The 22,682-nt window shown below is 36.7% G+C and overlaps 2 protein-coding genes across 2 annotated transcripts; both read left to right on the top strand.

The window, feature by feature from the left end:
• The first annotated feature begins 241 nt into the window (after positions 1-241).
• On the top strand, positions 242-6,959 carry LOC139741029 (uncharacterized). The gene is made up of 4 exons (XM_071651618.1): positions 242-2,043; positions 2,809-2,958; positions 3,619-3,834; positions 4,739-6,959. Exons 1-4 carry the CDS (start codon positions 264-266, stop codon positions 5,044-5,046), a joined length of 2,454 nt encoding a protein of 817 aa, XP_071507719.1. The 5' UTR covers positions 242-263; the 3' UTR covers positions 5,047-6,959.
• Positions 6,960-8,704: 1,745 nt separating this feature from the next.
• Positions 8,705-16,501, top strand: LOC139741037 (uncharacterized). Its single transcript, XM_071651627.1, has 6 exons — positions 8,705-8,726; positions 9,273-9,450; positions 10,349-10,457; positions 11,119-11,481; positions 13,330-13,404; positions 16,163-16,501. The coding sequence occupies exons 1-6, from the start codon at positions 8,705-8,707 to the stop codon at positions 16,259-16,261; spliced, it is 846 nt and encodes a 281-aa protein (XP_071507728.1). The 3' UTR covers positions 16,262-16,501.
• Positions 16,502-22,682: the final 6,181 nt, after the last annotated feature.

Raw genomic sequence — 22,682 nt, 5'->3', positions numbered from 1 at the left:
AATACAAGCAGAAAAAAGAAAAAGAAAAGCTTATGTGGATTGAATCGCAGAAGCTCAAGGCTCGAGAAGCAGAGCTAAAGAAAGAAGAGGAACGTTTGAAAGAAATTGCAGAGGCATTCGATCAGAAACATGCGGAGTTGGAAGTCACTCGCAAGAAACTCTCATCTGCAGGATGTGACGTGAGAAGTTCTTCGGCTAGAAGAAAAAGTTTGGAGAGAGTAAGGGCATTTATGCCACAAGACCGAGAAAAGTGTGTTTCTACGATGATAGATCTATTTCAGAAGTCCTCTCCAAAAAAGCGTGCAGCACTGAAGAAGAGAGGAATGCACACTGGCCTTGAGGATGCCCATCATGAAGTCCAAAATCTCCTGACATCAAGCATTAGTGAGGAAATGGGCAGACTAAAGAGGAGCAAGAAGAAGAAAGACCTAGAAAAAAGAAGGAATATTGCTGCATCACTAAAGATCTTGAGCAAGTACCGACTTCAGAAAAAAGGATCGGCTCTCTTGCAGATGGGCCGCAAGATCATCTCCTCGGCAAGCAAGAAGAAGCAAATGCACGACAAGAGAAAGCTGTCCCCAGAGGTAGCAAGCGCAGTCATCTCGTTCTACGAAGAATCAGCCATCGACCTGCCTGATAAGAAAATGGTATCCATGAAGACCATGAAAAATATTCGATATCTTCAACAGTCAGTGGCGGCTTTGTTCTTGAAGTTCAAATCACAGAATCCAGACATGAAAGTAGGTGCAAAAACATTCTACAGCCTCCGGCCACATCATGTAAAGCTCCAAGGATCAATCAAATTCAGGGCATGTTTGTGCGAATACTGCACAAATATTGAGTTGAAGGCAACAGCAATTAATAATTTAGCACACAGTTACGGAATGAAGTCCTTCTTTGATGGCGTTCACTCAGTGAATCGCGTCACAATGTGTCCCAAGTCTGAAGGAGCGAAGACGTACATGCGACATTGCTCCGAGAGGAAATGCAAAGAATGTGGTCCCAAATTGTTGAGATCTTACCTGAGACCGCTGGTGGAAAAACACGGCCCTAAGCATATGACATGGAAGAAATGGATTCGGGTCAGAGTGGACGAGAATGGGAAGACGATCACCAAGCAACAGATTGTCACCAACGACGGGACAGTATCTCAATGTCTGGAGGAACTTGAAGGGGAGACGGTCACTATCAGTAAGCATCTGCATAGTGCGTCTTGGCAATCTCAGCAGTTTGCTACACTTACCAAGGACATGCCAAACAACTGGGTCGTCATGGTCTTGGACTTTGCAGAGAACTTTGTATGCAAGTACCAAGACGAAATACAAAGCGCACATTGGTATCACACAAACGTCACAATCCACCCTATTGTTTGCTATCACAGATGTCCAACATGTGATGAGACAATGCAGGAGTCACTCGTCTTCATAACAGGCGATAATCGACATACATATCATGCAGTGCACCAGTTCATGTCACAGGCAGTACAGCATCTCCGGCAAAACATGGAAATTGACAAGATCATCAGATTTACAGATCAATGTGCAGCCCAATACAAAAGTAGAGGACCATTCAAGGACATTGCTCTTGCACAGCAACATTACCAAGTTCCAGTAGAGCATCACTATTTTGGTGCCAGACATGGGAAAGGTCCGAGCGATGGGGAAACGGCTGTTGTGAAACGACAAGCTTCATTAGCTATTAGTTCTGGGCGTAAAGTAATGAACAATGCAAAAGATGTATATGAGTTCTGCCAAGATGAATTGACAATACAACCAAGCCAAGCCGAATGTCTCCACTTTCAACGGAAAGTGTTCTTCGTAGAGGAAATGAATCACAACAGAGATCACAAGGACGTCCAGACCATCAAGGGCACCAGGCAACTGCACTGTGTAAAGGGTGAAAGCAGTGGACGGCTGTGGACAAGGAACCTGTCTTGTTTCTGTAAAGGCTGTGTTCTCGGGAATCAGCAGTGTGACAGCAGAGGGACTGTAGATGACTGGAAAAGTGAAAAGCTGTTTGCTGCTACGATTGAGACATCTCATGGTAAGAACTAAATTAACCTTAATATTTACCTAGAAGGTTGCCAATATATATATTCATTTAGTATTATTGACTAATGCTAGTTATTTGTGATCCAAGCAGAAAGTTTTCAAACAGACCCATCTTATTCATTGGTTGTTTTAAAGTCAGTGGTTAATATTGTGGGTCGATTTAAAAAATTGTACAACTGCGATGTCTAAGCAGTGTAACAATGTTCAAGTGGATGAATAAACGGCCAAGAATATAAAAGTTTTGAAAATCCTGCCTTCACTATCCAGATTTCTATGAATAAAGAATGAACCATTTCAGTAACAGTTTATTCAACACTATAGCCAATGGGGAAATTTGAGCATCGTAAAACAGTCATTGCAAATTTACATTTTTGCAGTAGTATTTAAATTATCATTTTCACAGCAATTTTTGCAGGGCTTCATTTCTACACTATATCAGATTTACTAGTAGCACGTGGGACCATGTAGCTCAGATTTTTTTCAACTGGATTCATTGTTAACCAATGCCTTTAACATATATTTCTGTAAGTCCAGGGTTTTTGAAAGATGTTCTTAAACTTATAACTCATGAATTGCTGCTGCACATTACACCATTGTCTTGCCATACGCTGCCACGATGACCAAATGTTGTTCTATACTACAGAGTTAAATATGTGCGCACTATCTGTACATATTTTTCTTTGGATAGACCAATGTTTTTGTTCGTTACAGAGTGGTACAACAGCAAAATTGTGTAAGTGTGAGGTGTTCTTTACAGATACAGGTGATACTGAAGACCCGTCTTCCATGACTGTTGCAGATGATGACTTGGATGCTGACGGCCCGTCTTCCATGACTGATGCAGATGATTACTGGGAAAGCGAATCCTCCCCTTCCTCTTCACCTGTGAAACAACTGCATGTTACCGGTTTGTACAAATCAGTAATATCGCTGTTTATGTTTTCTTCAACCCTTTTTTATATTAGGGAGTTAATTTTGGCGATATGAAAAACAGTTTATTTGTCCCTCGGATGAAACATTTAAGGTAGCCAATGCCTTTTGCAGAGCCCACAAAATGCCCCAATCATTGTTTGAAACCAAAGATATTAGTATTTGGGCAATATCTGTGAAATTTCGAAATCAAAAGTTGTGTAGAATTCAAAAGATAACAGTTGTAGTGTAGTCGGCATTCAAGCAACAACAGTGCATTTATCGTTCGGGGACTGTAATATAATACTTAAAATCCAAATAATAATGTCAGTAGGTATACGAATGTCATAGTAAAGAATTCACTTATTTCTTTTTGCTGTATTTTTAGTGATAAAATATACCATGAACATGATCAATCGATCAAACAGGTCTGTAAAAGGTAGACTAAGTCTAGAATAAATGTAAGGCCTTATAATAAATATACCAAAATAATTTGAATCATAGTTTTCAACTTAACTCCATAAATAAAGTTGCACAGAGGTTTCACAATATTGTCTGCTTGAATACTGTAGTGTTCCCACTAATTCTGACAAATTTCATGCAAAAGTCATTGTCTACCATTAAGGTCTTTTTTATGTATAATCTTCAACTTTCACAGATAACGTGGTCATAGGTGTTCCAACTTCCCACCCGCCTTCTACGTCTGACAGACAGCTTCCCGTTGAAGTCCCAACTTCTAACTTGCTGTCTACTGGTACTGAGCTTCATGTTGAAGACCAAACCTCTCACTCGTCAACGTGTGACACACAGCTTCACATGGAACTCCCTACTTCTCACTCGCCATCTACTGCTGGCACTCGGGTTCATGTTACAGGTTTGTAAAAATTATTTTTTACATCTCAACTTTCAAAGTTCAATTCAAGATTCAAATAATTTACTATCATGCACTGAAGCATAGAAATCATTTCAAATTTTCTGATATACAAAGGAAAAAAATGGCAAGTGGTATAATGTTAACAAATGTACTTAAGATTTTACTTGTTCTAATCATTGAAATTGGTCCCTGCACATGTATTGATGTTCTTGGCAATTTAGGTTTTAACAATCATAGCGCACATGGATTGGAACCCCACCAGCATGAACCCAAACACATGCGCACACACACACATTTATACATACCTCACAAATGAACACACACCTGCAAATGTCCCCATTTTTAACGCTTAAGTCCACCCACACCAAAATACTGATGTGCACTTAAACACCTCAGTGACCTCACCCACTGCAATGCGTATGTATCCACGTGCACTTACAGCATGGAGTCAGCATGAACACACACGTGGGACACATGCTCACCTGCACCCAATTCTAGTCCCAAAATGTCTGTGTTATTTATGTTTAAAGTTAATATACCCAATTGCACATGCAATATATTATGTACATGTGAAGGGATATTTTTTTCCCAACAAGTTAATCACACCTCCACTTTATGCATATTTAGGGAGGCTGTTACAAGATTTATGGAGAGACATACCAGTTCAATTCTGTTCAAATGAGTTTTTCTGTGGATCAAAATTCTCTTTCAGAATAACTATGTCTGAATGCAGGAGGATGTATGTCTTCTTTCATATTAAAGATCACTGGAGATCCTTTTACTGATTATGTTACGTGCAGTACTGGTTATCTGAGAATTGTCTATTGGTGACAGTTTTCTTCTATTTTGCAAAAGCATTGTTACTTTATAATTTTAGATATTTTATCTTTATTCATATATACAGCTTATCGCCAAACTCAGGACCTTCAAACTGGGGATTTTGTTGCCGTTGTATATGGTAAGACGTGGTGGGTCGGAGAAGTCCTGGAGCTGAAAGGAGAAGATGCACATATCAACTTCTTACTCAATAAGGGTGATAACAAGTACTCTTGGCCAGACAAACCGGAGCAAGACTGGATTCGGAGAACTGGGATCTTTGCCATCTTCCCCTCTCCACCAATTCCTGTGTCCTCAAGACATCTTGGATTTGAAGAAAACACTTTTCGTTCACTGGCAACTAGAATCGACACATTCATCAATCTTGAAGAATAGGATTAGTAGGACAGGATGCTGCATTTTAGAACAGGAACATGTATATGTGAATTAAAACAGCCTCAGGACAGCTTTGGCATTCTTCAAATTTTCTAAAATGTTTTATTGGAAGAGTATATGTAAGGAATAAAATACAATGTTTAATGGTGAAAATTCACCTTCCGTATCTCATTCCATTGTATGTTTGCCTTTTTTCATTCTTCCCATGAAAGATATTAAAATTAGCAAATGCCGAAGCTGTTTCGATCCTTTTATGTTATGAGGCACTACTGGCCAGGATCTCCTGCACATCATTCAGTGTAGAGTCTTAGTGCTGTAGTATTCGGTTATTTTAAAACCCAGTTAACCTACTTCAAAAATATGGTTGTGTTTCGGTCATATAATGTACAAATTTTTATACAGGTTGTACATATTCCTTCATTATTTTGCAGGTAATATTTATAGTGATAATTTTACTCGTAATTCTATTTGTAATAATATTTTCAGAACATAATGAGAATCAAAACAGTTATCCAAACCCAAACCATTTTGACCAAAGACGGTTTGGTTACTGCTTTGTTAACCTTTTTACTACAGCACTAGTGTAGACGTGCAGGACTGCGCTGCAGTCATCAGCTGAGGAGCTAGTAGCATGTGGCCTCAACTAGAACAAAATGCAAATGAAAGTATGGGTTATTTGGAATTTTTCATGTGAAAAATGAAGTTTGAATTCTGAATCAAAACATTGATTGAAAAACAAACACACATGCTCATATAAAAAACTGTTGACAACTCATGAGAAACAGGAAAATCTTAAATCAACAAGATATTGTTATAATTCATGGTTTAGGAACTTAATTTTTAATTCATTTAATAGAATTGATATTTGTATGCTAATCAGAAATCAAGTTTTTATGTGACATTACTTTAATACTAAATAGAATGACACAAGTTAACAATACAGGGGAACCGAGAACAAGATTCTTAAATTTCTTGGGACCATCAAAGTTAGATTGCTGTATTGAATCCTTGATAGTATCAGGGCTATTATACATAAGTATTATGAGTATAGGGAACTTCATTATAGTGAGGTCCTTAAGACCATATAAATTAGTGTGTTATATTGTAAATATGTTCTACTAGTAACACAAAAGAATACAAAGAAGTGGGACAAGAAAGATTACATTGTAGTAGTGGAGTTCGTCAGATCAGTGTTCTACTGTTCTTTATAACAAGATTCCCCTGTATTAAAAAATGTAGTGTTCATCACAACGGTGATGGCAAAGAAATTCAAAGTTAGAATTCCTGTAATAACTTCAAAACTTGAACAAAAGCAAAATGCAGGCACTATGTGACTAAAATTAAAAGTATTGTAATAAAATAGTATCAATATAATGTACATGCAAGAATATGGATGTAAATATAAAAGTCACTGTAACTTGAAAACGCATTGATAAACCAATACAAGAACTGGAGTGCCAAAAATATTAGTAAGGTAACATGCAAGAAAATGTGAATATGAGTTGTAACAAAATCTGAAGATATTGGGAATTTCATTTTGAATTAATGAATAAAATTATAATTCTGTCGTTCAATATGTCATTGTGATAGGCATGCACATTAAATTTGAGCCTACCCAGACTACATGCATCAAGTTTTCTGTAATCTGTACATTGTGTAGGAGGAAAGATAATCTTTCAAAGAAGGGTAAACGATTGTAATTAATTAAAATTATCCATGTGATTGCTTATTTTTGTTCAATTAAAAGCTGTTCTTGAAGAAAATCAAACAAAAATAATGAGATACATGCATTATTTGAGTAAAACTAGCAATTTGATGTTTCACGTGTAACAGGACGCCGGTATCTTGGTGTCTTTGTTACATGTGAAACCACCAAATAAACTTTGGGACAAATACATTATGATTATAAGAATAAAATTCTTATATATATCTTTATATAATTATTCTCAGTCATTACTTGAAATTTAAAAATGTCTGATAAATCGAAAGACAAATTTATTGTTTCACATGTAACAGGACACCAGAATCTTTGTGTAATTGTTACATGTGAAACCTTAAAATGAAGTTTGGGCAAATAGTCATTTTGTATATGTGTCCGCATCTTTACTCTCCGATCTTATTTAAACATTAACCTGTCCTCTTATGCTTCACTCTATTTCCTTTATTATTCATGCTACATTTAAAAGAATATTAACAAATAGGACACTATTTTAGTGTTTCACATGTAACGGGACACCGGTATCTTGGTGTCTTTGTTACATGTGAAACCACCAAATAAACTTTGGGACAAATACATTATAATTATAAGAATAAAATTCTTATATATATCTTTATATAATTATTCTCAGTCATTACTTGAAATTTAAAAATGTTGAAAGTCTTATAAATCGAGAGACAAATTTATTGTTTCACATGTAACAGGACACCATAATCTCTGTGTAATTGTTACCTGTGAAACCTTAAAATGAAGTTTGGGCAAATAGTCATTTTCTGTATGTCCGCATCTTTACTCTCCGATCTTATTTAAACATCAACCTGTCCTCTTATGCTTCACTCTATTTCCTTTATTATTCATGCTACATTTAAAAGAATATTAACAAATAGGACACTATTTTAGTGTTTCACATGTAACAGGACACCAGAAAATCTGTGTAATTGTTACATGTGAAACCGTAAATGAAGTTTTGGGCAAAGTAGTCATTTTTGTATGTCATTTTGCATATTTATTTTCTGATCTTATAAACATTAGCATGTCCCCCTATGGCTCACCATATTTCCTGAATTATTCATGCTTCATTTCAAAGAATATTAACAAAAAGGACTATGTTTCAGTGTTTCACATGTAACAGGACACCGGAATCTTTGTGTAATCGTTACATGTGAAACCTCAAACAAGGTTTTGGGAAAATAGAGTCTTTTTGTATTTGTTAACCTTTTCATTTTCTGATCCTATTTAGGCATTAGCATGTCCTCTTATACTTCACCCTGTTTCCAGTATTAGTTGTGCAGCATTTCAAAGATATATTTACATTAAGATTGAATTTCAAAATTGACCCCTAAAACTGTCTGCAGACCTTTCTAATAAGAAAATGTTGTAGGATTTTTAAAATTTTTAACTTTCGATTGGTATTTTTTGCTGTTGCTGGTGTGGAAAGAGTCACAACATACTTTCCAAATATTTCTTGATTTATAAATATCTTGTGGCAAACTAAGAGAAAAAGCAGATTTTCTTCAGATCAAATTGGAAGGTTGGTGTCCCTGTTACATGTGAAACAAGTGGGCGTTATCTTGAATGTGTGATGATGTGTAGTGGCTACGCTGCAAGATTCAAACTTCTAATAGTTTGTTTGATATACTCCATGTATCTATGTTTCTTGAGATGACAATAACTAAGCTCTGCATTAGTTTTGAAATTTTGAGCCTCATGTCACACTTTGTGTACCCAACTTCATGGAATGACCCATATACATTGTGCTTGTATGCTATACCAAAGTAATATTCTGGTACAGCTGTACACTGTATGTTGCTAATTTTGGACATATCAGTGGACTTACAAAATTTGTGAAAATAACAACACAAAAAAAAATATAATGCCATGTACCATAAACATTGTCTCTCTTTCTGCCATGCTGTGTAGAGTGTAAGGATATTGAAAGTAATGGCATTTGACAATGGACCTGGTAGTGTTTAAAGGGATGGTACAGTATTGGTGGAGGTGAGAATTGGGCTTTTAACTTTTTGCGAGTTACGAAGAAAACACTTATGAAATAGTACAGAGCATACCATTTTAAGAGGAATTCAAAGTTTATTTGATGAATATCCGGTTTGGAATGACTGAAACATCCAAAAACAAAGTAAAACAAAGCGATCGTAATAAAAGGTGGGTCCAACACTTTATTAGAATCGCTCTGTTTTGGATATCTCAGCCATTTCAAAACCAATTTTCAGCAAATAAACGTTGAATTCCTCATGGAATTACATGGTCTTTCATATTTCATAAGAGGTTTCTCATTATCTCACCAAAAAATATTAGAAACTTGAAATTAGGTCTCAACTAAAACTATACGACCCCTTTAAGCCATGTGCTTAGTACAACATCTAATTTTGTCTTGTTCATGTCAGTGAATAACGTTGGTATTGTGGTGTGTTGTTAAATTGACGAATAGCACTCGACTCACGAAATTTGCAAAAATAATAACCCGCAAAATATATTCCGTATACAGTAGGTATTATAAACAGGTTAACAAATTTAGAAACCTCTGTTTTGATTGGTCAGGAGGCAGTGGAGGACTTGAAGCTCCTCCAGAGGGCGCTAGTCAGGTATCACCGGGACTTGGAGGAGCTGGAAGATTGGTCTTCTCGCCTCTACCAGGATGTTGGCCACACCCTTAGCAGGGAGGAGAGGTGAGTTACACTTTGTGTGCATTTAAAGTCATCCTTTTTTTCTTTTTTTTTTTCTTTTTTCTTTTTTTTTTGCATGACAACGTGACCGCAGTTTATGTGGAAGAGGGGGCGTAAACGGCCTCCATCTCATCTTTTTAGGGTTAGTCATGATGTGTTATGCATTAAGTCGTAGGTTTATTTGGGACACTTTATGATCACATTTTTGTTGTGATGGTTTTTTAGCCAAAACATTACAAAGAATTCTGAGATCATATCAAGGTTTCCAGCTTAACCCGTTGAGGACGGGCTGATTTTGCTACAACATGCATTTCCCATGGACACCTGCCTGAGTATACTCAGGACTCGTTCTTTAAACCGTTTAGGATAGGTCCCGAGTATACCCGGGCAAGTGTCTATGGAAAAGGCGTGTTGTAGTAAAATTCACCCGTCCTCAAAGGGTTAACGGGTTAATGTAAAAGCTCCAACAAAGATTGTCGGAAGACCAAGGAATCTGTTACCTCGTATCCTATTGGTACGTTTTGCAGTCTCTGTGATTATAGGTATATTACTCTTAATAAGGACTACCCCATTTCTTAAATCTTCGTAGCATTGACAATTTCAGGGAAATGGATCCTGCAACTTAATGTAAAAGCTCCCCCAAATATTGTCGAAAGACCAAGGAATCTGACTTCCTGTTCGTTTGTTTAGCAGTCTCTGTGATTACAGGTATATTACTCTTCATCAGGACTACCCCATTTCACAAATCTTCCAAGCATTGACAATGTTAGGAAAATAGATTATGAAAACAAACTAGTATCCCCTGAATAGGATTTGTCTCTTTGTATACTTTATTCAAGAAGCATGTTTTATCCGACATTTATGTCTCTCTCTCCCTGTCTCTCTGCATTCTCAAACTCAGGGATGACCTCAAAAGCTTGTCAACTGTTCGTCATCAGATTAAGGATGAAATCTCTCGATTGGAGAAATCCTTGAGGGAGAAGTACCATTCTGTGGTAACTTCAGAGGAGGTGAGACATCAAAATATTGGACATTAGCATTTGACATGCATGTACTGTTTTTAGTCCCATGTATTCAAGTATATGTTAGCCAGTAACATTTGACCGAATCTTATGTTGGACATACAGTAGGGGTGATGTACATGTACTAGCGATTAGTGAAAGTAAAATATGAGGATTTTTTTTCATTCCGCTTCCACATAATAATTTTTTTTTTTTTCATTCTCCCATCTTGTGCAGTGAAATGCTTGTTTCCCTGATACTTGTTTTTATGTCACTTTGCAAGGCTAATCAAGTTGCCAAAGTTGGTGTAATTAGACTGGGAATATTTCCGTTTGGACCAGGCACATTAGAATGATGGTCTTTTTTTTCTCCCCAACTCTGTGGTGTTAATTTGTATATATAGGCATTTTCTATGTCCCTGGATGGAAAAAATGTGAAAGAATATTAGAATTGTAGTGCACTCTTCTTCTTCTTGTATGGCACAATGTGCCCACTAAATACCATTTGCTACCTGTTGCTAGTCATCTGGGGCAAACCACGAGGGGTTAGCACCATTCGCCCATTTTTCTACTTAGGGGTAGCTCTTATTACCCAACATGGAAATTCTAAGTATTCAGCAGGTGTTTGGAGCGCTTTCTGTTTCCCCTTGTTCTCACCAATGGACAAATAGGACCAACTCTTAGATGGAGAAAACCTCTGGTCACCAAGCCTAACCCAGGTCATGTGTGAGATGGTCCACCTTCTCAGGGAACAGACGACACTGCGCACTCTCCTGGAGGAACTGGACTCCCTGGACAATCCGCCCACTCCGCCACGATCTCCCAACAAAGGGGCGGAGTTTGCCATGGATGAAGGCGCTGCCGAGGAGATGGACGGACGTGGTTTGCCCCTAGAGATCAGCGACCTCGAGGACCTGACCTTTCCCCAGGTCATGACCCATCGAGAGCTGGTCGACGAGCTGGTCAGAACGCGGAGTGACCTGAGGCAGATGCGGAGCCAGGCTAGGAGGGATGTTGCCACGGCGATCAAGGAGGTAAGCAGCTTCTGACTTGTATTTCTCTCCCACCGGAAAGACTCTCATGCCAACATCTTGTTTCTTCGTCATCTTCATTGTGGAGGGTGCTTAATCTATCCAAGACAAAATCCAACCTTAGTCAGGCAGATGGTATAATGGGGTATTCACATTTCATCTCATAGTTTGTTTGTTTGTTTGGTTCTGCATTATGTGTTTCTCATGAGATAGTTAATAGAAAAGATAAAGATGTCTTTGAATTATCAAGGGGACATATGCAATATGCACAATTTTGATGTTCATTTTGACTAAAACAATACTGGCAGGTATTAACCCTAACCAGGCCGGGCTTTTTGGCCTGTTCTATGGCTGGGGGAGGGTTGATTCAACCCCCCAACTCCCCCCCCCCCCCCCCCCCCAAGATCTCAGCCGTGGATCACGCAATCGGCCTGAAAATTGGCATATGCATTACCTGTTGCGTAATCTACCAATAAAAGAAAAAATTGAATTTTTCTTTTTTCATATTTTATATTAATTAGTATGCATGAAATCATAGATTTTGCTCTAATTCAGAAAATAAAGCTAATGGCATCCTAATTTTTGGTGACATTTTTCCTTGTAGCATTCCTAACAATGTACTTGGAAAATAAATTTGGTATCAAAGTTAATTTCTTATGTATTCTATTGTTTTATGAATTTCTTATGTATTTTATTTGTTTTTTTGACCTTTTGTTTTTTCATTTTTTTTCCACAAAATTTATTACAGAACCTATTTTAAGCATAATTGTGCTAAAATTAATTGATTGTAGCCATTGAAAGTGAAAATCATATCTTTTTGAATAAGGTGAGAAAACTCTTTGCATCAGACTTTGTACACAAAATCCCGTTTTTGAGCCACTTTCTGTCTGACAAGCATATACAAAAGGTCGTGCAGCGTCGTAACGGTATGTCCGATTTTTTGGTGTCATAAGATGTGCAAGACTTGAAAGTAAAAAGTCAGCGAACGGCGCTTTAAAAAAATTTGCACGGCAGAATGGTCGCAAAAAAAGTTGAGGGGGGTGATTCAACCCCCCCCCCCCCCAGCCCTTTTAGGGTTAAAGATTCTAGGGAAATCAGGCAAATAATATGAAATATCTAACCAGTGGAATATCAGTTGAATTTAACATGGTGCAGAGAAGAAATCTCAAAATATCTGATCTGACTTCCCTCACAAGTTATTTCATCGTCTTTCATCCTTCTTTAACAGCCATTCAATCTTTTTCTTCAAGAGGAACACTTTTCCCAAGATAACACATGGAGATTTCAAGAACTTTTTTTACCATATTTTTTTTTTGCAAATAGTGATAATACCTTTTAATGCAATTTGTAATCTCCTTATGTTCTTTGCAGAATAATTTGTCATTCTCATTTTTCTCTTTTTACAATAATACTGAGTGAAACAAGATTTTTACTAACATCTGTAGTCATCATCTCATTGAGATTCTTGTAATGTATATTACAAAAAAAAAGAAGAAAACCCTGAGAATGCTCACACTTTCTAATATACATGTATTTGCTTTTCTGACAGAAAAGTGCTGATTTCTCTCTTTGCCCTGTCTTTTTTTGTATCTTGTCTTCCTGTACTTTGTCTTTCCCGGAGCATTGTAGTTTAACAGTTTTCAACAATCAGTCTTCTTTTCATTAACGCAACATTCAAACTTTACCGCAGCTGTTCTCATTTCATTCAATTTCTGTCATGTAATAACTCTTTTTTGTCTTAATTTGCTAACTTTTTGTTTCCATTTTTTTTTTTTTGACCAGTCCAGATTTATGTTGCCATGGCATGATGCACTAACATCTGTGTAATGGGCTGTTCCATTATGTTTGTAGGTGAGACAGTCCATCCTGTCCGATGTTCGGAGGGACATTCAGTTGGAATCTCAGTTTTTGCAAGTTCAGATGCAGGTATAAATTGCATTGGAATATCCTTGGTGGTGTGAAGTGATTAATCAACACGAGCTTTCAAACCGCATTCATGTATCTCATGCACACATCTTTGCCATTTTTGTGCAGTCTTCATGAAAAAAAAAAAAAATCATAGATTCAGCATAAAGCACCCCATTGCTGTGAGATTTGTTTTACACAGCAACAATGCCGCACCAGAATCATGTATTTCCACATGTTTTTGACTTTTGAATATGTGATATTTTTGGGGGGTAGATTCTTACACTCTTACAATTGTTGAGGCTATAAAAACCCAATCACCTTCTGCAGACAATTAGTTCATGTGTACGTAATAAAGAGTCATAGTGTTGTTCAAAACAAAAAGAAAGAGTAGACTTCAACAACAAAAGGACCAAGGTAAGAATGTCTTGCCCATAAAAAGTATGAGAATATGTCACATACATATGAATTGCTGCTGAAGGGAATTTAAAAATAAGATTGTTGTTCATTCTCTTGATGGACACACCTTATTCACACATTGTTTATCATTTTAATTTCTTGGTTCTGTCATATAAATATCTTGTGTACAAGAATTCATGGACTTCTAAGTATACTTAAAAGCCAAAGTTAGCTTTTTCATACTCCCATTATCAAATATTACCTTGCACACCAAATTGCTTTCACTAATCCTAAACAATATCATTGGGTTTGTTCATAACAACTACTCAAAATCAATTGTATACCACAAGGAGAAAGGGATGTAGCAATAGCAGCAGTTTACAACACAGTGCACAGTGTTTCTAGCCGTCTTCTAGCCCCCCTTCCTCCCCCCCCCCAAAAAAAAAAAGTGAAAAGAAAATGAACATGGTTGAAATATGAAAACTTCGAAAGCTCTTCCATTTATCTGAAAATCTGAATTTATGAAAGCTTGGCTTTTAAATGAGCTCAAGGGATTTCTCTCATGGTATTGACTCTATCCCAGTCCCCTTGCAAGTTTTTGTTTTGTTTTTCTATTTCGAGTAATCTACTGTACAATGTAGATGATGTACGTAGTGTATGTTTATGTAGTGTGTATTGTAATTATCAAACAATCTATTTTATGACGTTAAAAAACAAAACAAAACAAAAAACAAAGAAGCAAAGAAGCAAAATGAAACCAAGAAAGCAAAACAAATTCATATGAGAGTGAAATATATTGTTCACTTGTACAGTTGAACCTCTCTTATCCGGCCTCCCTTTATCCGGATCTCTCTATTATACGGACGCAATCTCGCCGTGATTTTTTTTTTTATAATTACGGGAGGAAAGGGGGATTCCCAACTCCTTGAGAACTCCTACACAAACACACATGAATTACATGTACTTGATACATTTCTAAATAATTATTTAGGTAAATTATCCCAAGAATTTATGAAAGAAAGTGATTTCATTCTTGCAAACACGAACCTCTATTTTGGGGTCTGTTACTGAGTGTAACAATGAAAAGGTTGCAGTATACACATTACTTCATGTGGTACTACAATGGGCTACATCAGTACATGTGTATGTTACTATGTACAGTGTATATGTACATGTATAAAGCATTGAGTCTCCCGTATCCGGTCAAATCCCTTATCCGGATGAGCCCCGGTCCCGACATGTCCGGATACGAGAGGTTCAACTGTATATTTCTTTTTCTAATGCAACCATTAATCCATGAATATATTCACTGCATTTTTTTTTTTTCATGCATGCCCTTCAATGACCGTGTGTGTTTGTATTGTTTCTTTAACCTGTGGTTTCACTTGTTTCTTTAATACATTAATGATGTCGTGTTAACAATCCCATTTGCTCCTTTCACTTGTGGAGTTTGTGCCCTAAACACTGCACTGGCACTAACACTGCAGTATCTTTGATGTGAAAGTTTATTGAACTTGGTCATGAATGTTGCACACTCATGTTGTTGTTTTTGTTTTTTTTTTTCATTACAGTATGTTTTTCCTCTGTTTAAACTCACCTTGAAACTTGTAAATTTTTTAATGTAAACCACCATTCCCGACATTCCAAGTGTGAACATAGTGTATTTGTTCTTATTTTCAACAGTGACAACACTGCACCGAATCAAAGAAAATTTTTCATTTGTTATAATCAAATATACTAGAATTCACTTTGCTTTCAAATATTCCATAGTCTTGAACCAGTAAGGTAGGAGATTGCAGGAAAATTGGTCATTTCCAGTTTAGCGTTTCAACTGTAGGTTGGTCACTGTGTGATTTTCAGTAAAGCAAAACTTTATTCCATGGCTTTGAAAAAAGAAAGAAAAAGAAATCCATTAAAAGTATTTAGCACAAATCTTCCTTTTCCAAGCTTTCATATAGTACAGTTACATTGTACAGCTAATGAATGACATCAATCATAACCCAGTGGCAAGCTAGGAATTGAACTAACATGCATTAAATTGGAGCTATTATGGATTGATAGATTGAAAGATACAGACTGAGATAAATATAGGGTTGGATGCATAGTTAGTGGGATAGATAGATGGATTACATTGTAGATACTATAGGAAGATATAAGATAGACAGGTAGAAAAATACATGGAGAGATATGAGTTAGGAAGTGAGAGACATATATGTACATGTACATGTAAATGGAGAGAGATATCCTGCGATTAACAGAAAGATAAATTAATGTGTAGGCAGAGTATGAAGGCAATGTTTCATATTGAACTACAATGTCAGTCAGACATTGTCACTCTCATGCTTTATATTCTCTATCTTTGATCCCTGGATACGACTAGGCCAAAGACGTGGAGATTGGGAACCTCAGGGCCATGGTCAAACAGCTGAGAGAGGCCAGCCTGTCGACCGCAAGCTTTGATTCCGCCTGCAGCCAATGACAGTACTGGACAAAGTCACATGACACCGAGGCAATATGAATGAGATCATGTGATATCATGCAGAGTCATAGAGGTGAAGATTCCTGCTGCATGATGGCTGATTCAGAGGTGTGAATAGTCCTCTTTAAGAAGGAATCCAGCTATACATCTGACCAGACAGAGACCTTTTACACGTGACAGTACATGCCTAGATCATGTGACCTCAAAAAGTCACATGATACTGTGTCACCTGATGGAATACATTTGTGATGAAACATTTTTGTTACAACTCAGGAAATAGTCTGCTATTGGTAGTGGCACACAAAATGTTCTTCCATGATCAGTTAACGGTGTGCAAAAGTAACGTGTGCTTAACATCTGAATAAAGATTTCTGTCGTAAGCCTTTTTGAGACTTTTTTCTTCTGTGGAATATCTTTTTATCTGTCTGTACATGTTGAAAATTGAAGAGCTACTGATGAGCTGAATTGTCAACTCTTATTGGAAAGAACCCTGAAATTGCACAATTTTATATCGCAAAGAAATTTTAGGCATAATGGACAACACACTCATCTCTTCTGATGAGGAACACGGACAAAGTGATTGTTATTATATTGTTCAAGTCATTTCATGCTGGACTGTGCAATACAATCCATAGGCTATGCCCCAGACCCACCAGCTTCCAAAAGGCAAATGTGTTAATTTGAAGAGTTTGATCACAAAACAAGCTATTACTCCCAGTGATGTTACTTTGAGATATGTATGATTAAGACTGCTATAAAACAATGAAAATGATAAGAAAATAGGGAATATTCTTAATCGTAACTTCAAGAATATTTCCTGTTATGCACCAGTGAGGTATCACTGGAAAGGATTTATGTTGCACGATATGATAATGGACTTGGACTTCAAAATTTTTGCTAATGGTGCTTCAATACCAGTTTTGCGATCAAACTCTTCATTTGTGAAACTGCAAATAGTGTGTTAGTCGTGCATCAATTGTTGAATATACTCAACTGTGCATGACAATATAATAAAAGTAAACGAAAGGCAAGCATACTAGTATGATACTAACCCACTGCAAAGCAGTATTGTCTTTAAAGTATTTTCTACACCATTGTGTACCACCACCAACCAACTCCTTATTTAGATTAAACAAATGACAAATATATAGTTTTGAAATTGTTCCAGGCCATGAAATGATGGAAGACAGAGAAGAGTTTTATTGTTTGGTTTGGTTTGTTTTGTTTTTGTTTGTTTTTTAAACCTGTTCCTTACGAGAACCTGGTATACCAGGTTCCCAAAATGTAGACGAGTTCCTGCATTCATGGCCTAATTCTTGTTCATTTATGTTATACTGCCCAGAAAAATGGCTATGATAGAAATCTGATAGTTTCTTCTATCAGCATTTGTTCTCTTTCTATAGGAAAACTGCGTATATTACAGTATTATTTACTTTTTTTTTTCCAATGTAGAATGTATTTGTTTTGCTATAAAACTCTTATGAAGATATACACTGTACATTGCGATTAAGGCTGACCTCAGTAGATTTTGGTGTTCGCTGATTTCATTGCAGGTGCCTCGTTTTGTGTATGACAAAAGAGTCTGTGAGCCCATCAGCGTACACTCTATTCATACCTGGCACCCGATTGATATTTTCAATGTTTGATGCCACATGTAGTTGACTGTGGAAAAGGGATACATGGTATATATACCGCTTGACCGCTTTCGCACAGGTGGATTACCAACCTGTCTGTTCTGTGTCGATGGGCAAAGAGAATCTCGTTGGGGGGCATTGAAGGCTCCCAGAGAATTGCAGGAGGAATGGGTTAATGAAATTGTAGTGTTGTAACCATTACAGAAAAGGGCAGTGCAAGAGGAACTTTGAATGGAATTGTGAAGGAGGAAATTCTCCTCGATTTGAGTTCAGTGTAATGTTTTTTCTGGTGCATAAATGGTGCTGAGTGATAAAATTTGAAGAGGGGTATAATATGACAGTGACTATCAAAGTGCTAGCAAAAGGTGTTCTTTCAGTCTGTGTTGTGAAATAGAAAAAAAAATTCTAACATGTTTATATGTGTACATACAGAGAAAAAATTATCATCGTAATGAATCTTGCGAAGTTATAAACATCAGTGCACAGTTTTGGGTAATTAATGGTGCTTCACACTAAATTGAATTTGTTCGGGGGGGGGGGGGGGGGGGGGTCAAGCTAATTGTGAGGGCTGAGTGTAGATGTTCTTAACCTGTTGAAGACTAGTCCTGAGTGTACACTGTGCTCAGACAGTTGTCTATAGGAATCATGTGTTATAGAAGAGTCTTAGCTGGTGCTCAATGAATTAAAATTGTTTGAAATGGAACTAAAAGCATGCAAACTGCACCACCAGACTTCATGATCCTCAAAAGTGACAGTGCTTTCAATATTCATGGGAGTGACAATATGGGCATGAATTTTGATGTTACCAATTCATAAGAAATCGAGAAACAAAGCGTAAACTTGACAATCTCTTATTTTGTGAAGAAAAAGAAAGACACGTCCTCTATTTTGTGAAGCTCAAAACCTTGATATTGTCTTGTCTTCCAAAATGGTTTATCATCCTGGGCAACAATACTCCTGTCTGGTAAATTCATTTTGGGGGCTTCATAACAGGCTGTTTAGCCATTGCTGCCAGGGGCACTATAGTGATGATGATGCCATGATGGACATTTCTGGTTGTCAGTGTACCATTTTCTATAAAGATACATGTATGTACATGTATAGATACAGCGTACATGTCTCTCTCTGATAGAACTACAATATTAGGAGAGCTCAGGTTTTGAAAATGCATTGTGAACTAGACTAACAAATTAGTTTTCATGGGGAGAATAATGTTCATGTGATGGACATTGGTGCTTGCGTTTTAGAGTGTAGGAAGGTACATGTATGACATCAATGCATTGGCCAATCATTGAATGTCTTTTCTAGAGCGCCCTCTTGTGGTGAAAGTAATCTGCATTCCTCAGATTTATGCATAAAGTGTGATGTCCACCATCCCTGACAGCGGAGACACATTGTACACTCAGATTTTTGAAATTCCACAATTACCTCAAGAGGATGTTTCCTAGTATATTTATGCTCTGTGAACATTGTTTTTATGCTAGATGAATGGGCAGAAATAGATGGAAAATTTTGTCGCAGATTTGAATCTCAGTTTACATGTTGCCTATACATGTACAAGAATAGCCATATTTTGTCAGCAGCCTGAAAATTGATGTGCTGATATATCATTCTTATGACATTTAATTGTAATTATCTGTGTTTGTTCATCAGATGTTGTGGTCTCCAGTTCTACTGGACCATGCATTATAATGGTTGCATTTTATTGTTTGAAATTTACAGGCTGAAAGAGGTAATTTGTAAGTAAGACAGAGATTCTTTACGATGCTGCCAAAAGAATGTGATGACATTTTGTTCATCTTTGCATTCTTTCATTCAGATGGAACTCAGCTTTATCTGTATGTGTACAAGATTTGTGTGTGGTTGAACTGTGCCTCATTATCTTCATTATTCGAAATCTTTGGAACATTTACTTTTTAGATGGAAGATTTGTTTAAAGGTGATATTGTGCTAACTTCAGCTGTTTCAGGGCAATATTATGTAAAGGAAAAGTAAATATTGGTAGAACTGTATATGTATTGATGTGATTTTTTTTTTATGTGAATTTTTTTGTCAAGATATAATTTTTTTTTCCATTTTTGTTTTTGTCTTTGTTTTGTTTTTTAACTGATGGGCTGATTTAAGCCATTACAGATTCTGAATGTGAGGGGACACCAATAAAACAGAATGACATTTAGATACAGTATCTGGTGTGATAACATGCATATTAATCAAGAATTGAAATGAACCACTTGAGATGTAACAACTCGCAAACTGTAATCTGCTGGCCTAAGGAATCCGATGTATTCAGTGTACGAGATGAGACATGCCCAATATGTCAACATTACTGTCACAATGATGCAAATCAAAGAGGTACTGCTCCTTTTTGTAGCTTCTGTTATGAGAGTATTAAAAAAACAGTATGGTGTCAGCTTACAAAGTATTTTCACAATCAAAATTATGCAAGGTAAGATCCAGCAGAATCAAGAATGTATCAAAATTATCTTTTCAAGTTGATCCACAGATGAAGATGAGTTGCAAGAAATATAACAGAAAAATCATGCCTGAAATATGCTTAAGTTGGGGAAAATGGGAAAAAGTAGGTCAAATTTTTATGAATCTAATAAGACCACTGATTGTTTATAACCTTTTAAGTTCTGTGGGAATTTTGCCACAGATATTATCATCTTGTAATCATCAAATTGAACTGAACATCAAACTCAAACTCATCAAATTTTACTGCACATCTATAATATATTGGAGAGAGAATGGATGGAACCAGCTAAATGTGTACATCCAAGCAAAATCAGAAAGAGATATGGGAAATCAATGGCAATCTTTAGTGAGGAACTTGAATCTTTATGACCTTGTCTCCATCACTAACTTTAAGAAATTTGAGTCTACAATTTGAAATTTTATCTGCTTTTGCATCAAGAACTACCTTCCTTTTGTATTTGATTTGTCCCTTTCTTGCTCCTTGTGTTTTGATATAATTTCCATAATCAACATGTTTGACTTTTGTGTTTTCCACCATGGGAGTTGTTTTCTCTGAAACAACCAGCATTGATGTGCATACATCCAAAGAATATTTTTGCAGGCAATGTTTGTGCAAGTGAAAGGAGCTTACACAATCCTGTCTTTGTGTGGCAAAATCGTTTGATATATAATAAATTCGATCAGACTTTCTATGCTTGGCTAGAATGCCAGTCTTGAACCAGAAACACATCCTGTCGAGTGATTTTTTTTTTTTTTTTGTCAAAACGTTTACTTCGTTTATGATTGAGACGCATATACCGGTAGATCATTCGTGACAAAGACTTAGTATCACATGTTTCCTTTTGTCAAATAAAGACAGAAATGTGTCACGTATGGATGAATTATTCAAGTCCTTTTTTTTTTCTGGTAATACTAACAAATTTTGCGTACAATGCTTTAGTACATTACCAAATTTCTTTTGAATATGTAGATATTAGCATGAAATTGTTTATTATTTTGGCTGGCCCAATTACATCCACTATTGAATATGTAAACCATGTACTTGTGTGTAGTTTTAATGTCTTCAAGAGTTATGGATTTTTTATCTTTTACAAGATGATATATCGATATATATTTCTTCTCTTTATACAACTTGCAGAGAGCAGAGGTTTATATTTGTACTGTCATACATGGTACTGTTAATGTCATCTTATCTTGTGCTACCTGTTCATGTTTTATGGAATGGTTCTTGAGAGGAAAATATAACAGATTATGTATATTGCAAATAAATGACATTTTCTTTAACTGGTATTCTTGAAAAAAAAAGTGCTTATCAAAGAGAGTTGCAGAATAGTTACAAGTGTGTGATATTGGGTGCAAAGAAGAGGCTACTACCTGCATTATGTTTTGAAACAGGAAGGTCCCAAGGATTGGCAGGAGGAAGTGGTAGTGGTGGCAGATGCTGTTGAGATGGAGGTGGTGGTGGTGGCAGTGTTAGTAGTGGTGATCGTCGTTGACGTGGTGATGGAAGTGGTAGCACTGATGTTAGTAGTGGTTGTGTCTTTTGCTTTGCTGCTGTGGTGATGGAGGCGGTTGTAGTGGTTGTTGCTGTGGTGATGGAAGTGGTAGCACTGATGTTAGTAGTGGTTGTGTCTTTTGCTTTGCTGCTGTGGTGATGGAGGCGGTTGTAGTGGTTGTTGCTGTGGTGATGGAAGTGGTAGCACTGATGTTAGTAGTGGTTGTGTCTTTTGCTTTGCTGCTGTGGTGATGGAGGCGGTTGTAGTGGTTGTTGCTGTGGTGATGGAAGTGGTAGCACTGATGTTAGTAGTGGTTGTGTCTTTTGCTTTGCTGCTGTGGTGATGGAGGCGGTTGTAGTGGTTGTTACTGTGGTGATGGAAGTGATGACACAATTGTACAGTATGTTTGTAGTGGGTGTGTCGATGATAGTGGTGGTGTTTCTATTCCTTTATTTCTCGTGAGTAAAGACAAAAAGTATCCATAATTATGCTTATCTGTATGCATGTTTAGAAAAAAAAACTGGTCCTAATTTCAGTGATTAACTAGTGAAGAATAGTGATTATGGAACAAATTTGTCACGGAAACTATGTCATGGCAGGTGGAACAGTGACCAAAAAAACAGAATTGCAACAACAGTTCTTCTCTCATTTACATTTTTTTATTACAAAATGGTACATTGATTTGGAAAGGACACATACATGTGTGAGTTCATTTTCATTTCATTTGTCAGGCGTCAACATATCACATATCAGTATAGGTTGTTTAGATAAATCATTACATATTTTGTTATCCATCGAAAAAACAAGACATTCCAA

Source organism: Diadema antillarum, unplaced genomic scaffold (assembly GCF_040938485.1).
Source record: "Diadema antillarum isolate AM-2024a unplaced genomic scaffold, OU_Dant_1.0 seq00000898_RagTag, whole genome shotgun sequence".
NCBI lineage: Eukaryota > Metazoa > Echinodermata > Echinoidea > Diadematoida > Diadematidae > Diadema > Diadema antillarum.
The sequence above is the reverse complement of the archived record's forward strand: the minus strand, read 5'-3'. Positions and strand labels throughout refer to the sequence as shown.